General features: G+C 29.9%; 3 protein-coding genes across 3 annotated transcripts; all 3 read right to left on the reverse strand.

The window, feature by feature from the left end:
- Positions 1-16: 16 nt before the first annotated feature.
- On the reverse strand, positions 17-727 carry LOC119667620 (cold and drought-regulated protein CORA-like). Its single transcript, XM_038076924.1, has 2 exons — positions 298-727; positions 17-225 (listed from the first exon to the last, which is right to left on the reverse strand). Exons 1-2 carry the CDS (start codon positions 725-727, stop codon positions 17-19), a joined length of 639 nt encoding a protein of 212 aa, XP_037932852.1.
- A 1,862-nt stretch (positions 728-2,589) lies between these two features.
- Positions 2,590-3,282, reverse strand: LOC119667621 (cold and drought-regulated protein CORA-like). The gene is made up of 2 exons (XM_038076925.1): positions 2,871-3,282; positions 2,590-2,798 (listed from the first exon to the last, which is right to left on the reverse strand). Exons 1-2 carry the CDS (start codon positions 3,280-3,282, stop codon positions 2,590-2,592), a joined length of 621 nt encoding a protein of 206 aa, XP_037932853.1.
- A 1,855-nt stretch (positions 3,283-5,137) lies between these two features.
- LOC119667622 (cold and drought-regulated protein CORA-like) lies at positions 5,138-5,842 on the reverse strand. Its single transcript, XM_038076926.1, has 2 exons — positions 5,419-5,842; positions 5,138-5,346 (listed from the first exon to the last, which is right to left on the reverse strand). Exons 1-2 carry the CDS (start codon positions 5,840-5,842, stop codon positions 5,138-5,140), a joined length of 633 nt encoding a protein of 210 aa, XP_037932854.1.
- Positions 5,843-6,000: the final 158 nt, after the last annotated feature.

Consider the following 6,000-nt stretch of genomic DNA (forward strand, 5'->3'; position numbering starts at 1 on the left):
TGAAATTCTTTTGCATTTAATGATGTTGTTTAACATTAACGTAACTGCTTCCATGACCACCATGTCCATGACCATGACCATGTCCGTGACCATGATCGTGACCTCCATCATGACCACCGTGGGCATGTCCGATTTTATGGACCTTAGCATTGAATCCACTGTGTTTATCAGCAGTGTATTCTACAACACGAGTAGTGCCATCAGCTTCCTTAAGTGAGTAACTACCTATAAAAACAATGTAAAAAATTATATTATGTGAATATGTTAATAAAATTATATACAAATGTACTTCATTACCTTTCACATGATCACCATCACGATGTTCCCATTGACTTTTTTTATCTCCATGATGTTTATCTTCAACACCATAACTGAACTCATATTTAGGATAATGGTGAGCTTTGTGACCGCCATGGTGTCCTCCATCGTGACCACCATCATGACCACCATGTCCACCGTCATATCCACCATGTCCGCCGTCATGTCCTCCACCATGCGAAGTTATAACATAACTGCTATGTTCATGATGGCCATCATGACCACCATGACCACCATGACCACCATGACCACCGTGACCACCGTGTCCATGTGAATCGTCGTGCTTTGTTACAACGCTATAACTAACAGAACCACCATGACCACCACCACCACCACCACCATGATGATGTCCTGCTGAAGCCAATCCAACAAGTACAAAAGCTAATCCACCAATGCTTAGTAGTTTCATTATAAAATTTTTTGATTTTAAGACTATACTCAAATATTATACAATGGATAAGATAACTCTGCTGTTGGAAACTAATTGTTGAACTGATAAATAAATTGAATTATTTAAGTATTTATACTAAATTTTGCCCTTTAAACTGATTGCTAAAAGGTCAATATACGAGTATAGAAATTCGGAAATTGCTGTAATACATTTGACTCATTCTTTAAAATAAGATAATCGGTAAAATTCGTTTTGGATTTGCAATTCAACCCGCTCTCATATAAACCGTTAACAACAACGGCCTTGTTTTTATCTATAAAAACGTTCAGTTTAACAAGTGCAATGAAGATTGTAACACATAGTCGAATTTCTAACATTTTGTACAGTACTATAAACGAATAAAATCACTTTATATTAAAAACCTTAATGGAACATATCAAAAATATGCTAGTGTATTATCAAGTACATAGATCACTTCCTTTTAATTTAAATTTTATTTCCATATGATTTTCTTCTATTTTTCTTTTTATATAACATATAATAGTATTTTTCATTTCAATTGACAGTCACTACAATAATTTTTACTTCTAATTATACTGATAAAATACGAGTAGGACATTTTCCACCAATTGTTTGCAATATTATGTTAGAAATAACATTATTATTTTCTCTTATATGGTAGGAGCTTGACTAAACATCATTATTATATTATTATTGACTACATGTTTGTTATACTAGATTGATTTTCAATATTTTTAAAGAGATTTTCATTAACATTTTTTTTTGGAATCGTTTTTTCATTAGCAAACATATTTTTCTCCAGAAATAACATTAGAATATTATTATCAAAATATTTCAAACAGTTTGGTCCTCGCGTTAATGACAGTCTCTTATATAGAAATGCTGCAGTTTAGGTCTATTATACAAGTAGAATAGTAGAATATAAAAATGCTTGATATCTTTTCATACTCCAAACTATATTTGTAAAATTTTTCAAATATTTTATTTTATATAAAATATGAAGTAGAGATTGTATATAATATGTGTACAAAAAATAATTTGTCAAAAGTTTTTAATGGAATATTTTTGAGAATTTTATGTTCTCTATATTTTATACTAATTTGATTCCATAATCTTAACAGGAGAGTTCTCTACTTATGCTAACATATGAACTGTTATGTGAAGAAATTATATAAAGGAATCGTACAATGCTGATGCTTATATTGCTTCACAAAAATATTATTGCATAAATAATTTATTGACTGATCTTCAAATTTAATACAACAAAGACGATTTCAAAACAAACAGACTCAAAATGTAAATGCAAACAAGCTATTTTCTTAAAATTTCTACAAAATATTTATAATTTATTTTCTAAAAACATATAATGTTTAAAATATTTGAGCGTGTTTCAAATACTTCCTAATATGGAGACTTTAAATAAGATAAATAATCTATATTAATATATTGGTAACTTCTTCATAGTTTATTCTCGTTAAATTAGTGAAGTTTTGTTTCAAATTGGAACGAATTTACAACAAATCTATAATTATATTGACTAATAAATTGACTAATACTTTAAAAGAACAAAGAACCAAATAGCTATTTTTCACCCTTCTCTTAAAAGTTTTGTAATTATTGGGTACTTAGTAAATGATATACAGATGTACTCCACTTATTCGAAAGCAATTTCCATTTCAATATTGTAATTAAAAATTTAACAAATTAAACACTATATCTTATATCGTAAACATTTTCAAAGTAAAACATTTTTATTCCTATATGAATACTCGTATTTATTATTTACATATTAAACAACTATTTTAACAGTTTGCACTGATATATATTCTATAGTTTTTCACTATGAAATTCTTTCGCATTTAATGATGTTGTTTAACATTAACGTAACTGCTTCCATGACCACCATGTCCATGACCATGACCATGTCCGTGACCATGATCGTGACCTCCATCATGACCACCGTGGGCATGTCCGATTTTATGGACCTTAGCATTGAATCCACTGTGTTTATCAGCAGTGTATTCTACAACACGAGTAGTGCCATCAGCTTCCTTAAGTGAGTAACTGCCTATAAAAACAATGTAAATAATTATATTATGTGAATATGTTAATAAAATTATATATAAATGTACTTCATTACCTTTCACATGGCCACCATCACGATGTTCCCATTGACTTTTTTTATCTCCATGATGTTTATCTTCAACACCATAACTGAACTCATATTTAGGATAATGGTGAGCTTCGTGACCGCCATGGTGTCCTCCATCGTGACCGCCATCATGACCACCATGTCCACCATCATATCCACCATGTCCGCCGTCATGTCCTCCACCATGCGAAGTTATAACATAACTGCTATGTTCATGATGGCCATCATGACCACCATGACCACCATGACCACCGTGTCCATGTGAATCGTCGTGCTTTGTTACAACGCTATAACTAACAGAACCACCATGACCACCATCACCACCACCACCATGATGATGTCCTGCTGAAGCCAATCCAACAAGTACAAAAGCTAATCCACCAATGCTTAGTAGTTTCATTATAAAATTTTATGATTTTAAAACTATACTCAAATATTATACAATGGATAAGATTACTCTGCTGTTGGAAACTAATTGTTGAACTGATAAAGAAATTGAATTATTTAAGTATTTATACTAAATTTTGCACTTTAAACTGATTGCTAAAAGGTCAATATACGAGTATAGAAATTCGGAAATTGTTGTAATACATTTGACTCATTCTTTAAAATAAGATAATCGGTAAAATTCGTTTTGGATTTGCAATTCAACCCGCTCTCATATAAACCGTTAACAACAACGGCCTTGTTTTTATCTATAAAAACGTTCAGTTTAACAAGTGCAATGAAGATTGTAACACGTAGTCGAATTTCTAACATTTTGTACAGTACTATAAACGAATAAAATCACTTTATATTAAAAACCTTAATGGAACATATCAAAAATATGCTAGTGTATTATCAAGTACATAGATCACTTCCTTTTAATTTAAATTTTATTTCCATATGATTTTCTTCTATTTTTCTTTTTATATAACATATTAAAGTATTTTTCATTTCACTTGACAGTCACTACAATAATTTTTACTTCTAATTATACTGATAAAATACGAGTAGGACAAATTTCCCACCAATTGTTTGCAATATTATGTTAGAAATAATATTATTATTTTCTCTTATATGGTAGGAGCTTGACTAAAAATCATTATTATATTATTATTGACTACATGTTTGTTATACTGGCTTGATTTTCAATATTTTTAAAGAGATTTTCATTAACATTTTTTTTTGGAATCGTTTTTTCATTAGCAAACATATTTTTCTCCAGAAATAACATTAGAATATTATTATCAAAATATTTCAAACAGTTTGGTCATTGCGTTAATGACAGTCTCTTATATAGAAATGCTGCAGTTTAGGTCTATTATACAAGTAGAATAGTAGAATATAAAAATGCTTGATATCTTTTCATACTCCAAACTATATTTGTAAAATTTTTCAAATATTTTATTTTATATAAAATATGAAGTAGAGATTGTATATAATATGTGCACAAAAAATAATTTGTCAAAAGTGTTTAATGGAATACTTTTGAGAATTTTATGTTCTCTATATTTTATACTAATTTGATTCCATAATCTTAACAAGAGAGTTCTCTACTTATGCTAACATATGAACTGTTATGTGAAGAAATTATATAAAGCAATCGTACAATGCTGATGCTTATATTGCTTCACAAAAATATTATTGCATAAATAATTTATTGACTGATCTTCAAATTTAATACAACAAAGACGATTTCAAAACAAACAGACTCAAAATGTAAATGCAAACAAGCTATTTTCTTAAAATTTCTACAAAATATTTATAATTTATTTTCTAAAAATATATAATGTTTAAAATATTTGAGCGTGTTTCAAATACTTCCTAATATGGAGACGTTAAATAAGATAAATAATCTATATTAATATATTGGTAACTTCTTCATAGTGTATTCTCGTTAAATTAGTGAAGTTTTGTTTCAGTTTGGAACGAATAATAAATTAATTAATGACTAATAAATTGACTAATACTTTAAAAAAACAAAGAACCAAATAGCTATTTTTCACACTTCTCTTAAAAATTTTGTAATTATTGGGTACTTAGTAAATGATATACAGATGTAATCCACTTATTCGAAAGCAATTTCCATTTCAATATTGTAATCAAAAATTTAACAAATTAAACACTATATCTTATATCGTAAACATTTTCAAAGTAAAACATTTTTATTCCTATATGAATACTCGTATTTATTATTTACATATTAAACAACTATTTTAACAGTTTGCACTGATATATATTCTATAGCTTTTCAATATGAAATTCTTTTGCATTTAATGATGTTGTTTAACATTAACGTAACTGCTTCCATGACCACCATGTCCATGACCATGACCATGTCCGTGACCATGATCGTGACCTCCATCATGACCACCGTGGGCATGTCCGATTTTATGGACCTTAGCATTGAATCCACTGTGTTTATCAGCAGTGTATTCTACAACACGAGTAGTGCCATCAGCTTCCTTAAGTGAGTAACTACCTATAAAAACAATGTAAATAATTATATTATGTGAATATGTTAATAAAATTATATACAAATGTACTTCATTACCTTTCACATGATCACCATCACGATGTTCCCATTGACTTTTTTTATCTCCATGATGTTTATCTTCAACACCATAACTGAACTCATATTTAGGATAATGGTGAGCTTCGTAACCTCCATGATGTCCTCCATCGTGACCGCCATCATGACCACCATGTCCACCATCATATCCACCATGTCCGCCGTCATGTCCTCCACCATGCGAAGTTATAACATAACTGCTATGTTCATGATGGCCATCATGACCACCATGACCGCCATGACCACCGTGACCACCGTGTCCATGTGAATCGTCGTGCTTTGTTACAACACTATAACTAACAGAACCACCATGACCACCACCATCACCACCACCACCATGATGATGTCCTGCTGAAGCCAATCCAACAAGTACAAAAGCTAATCCACCAATGCTTAGTAGTTTCATTATAAAATTTTTTGATTTTAAAACTATACTGAAATATTATACAATGGATAAGATTACTCTGCTGTTGGAAACTAATTGTTGAACTGATAAATAAATTGAATTATTTAAGTATTTATACTAAATTTTGCCCTTTAAACTGATTGCTAAAAGGTCAATAT

This window comes from Teleopsis dalmanni, chromosome 1 (assembly GCF_002237135.1).
Source record: "Teleopsis dalmanni isolate 2A chromosome 1, ASM223713v2, whole genome shotgun sequence".
NCBI classification, from domain to species: domain Eukaryota; kingdom Metazoa; phylum Arthropoda; class Insecta; order Diptera; family Diopsidae; genus Teleopsis; species Teleopsis dalmanni.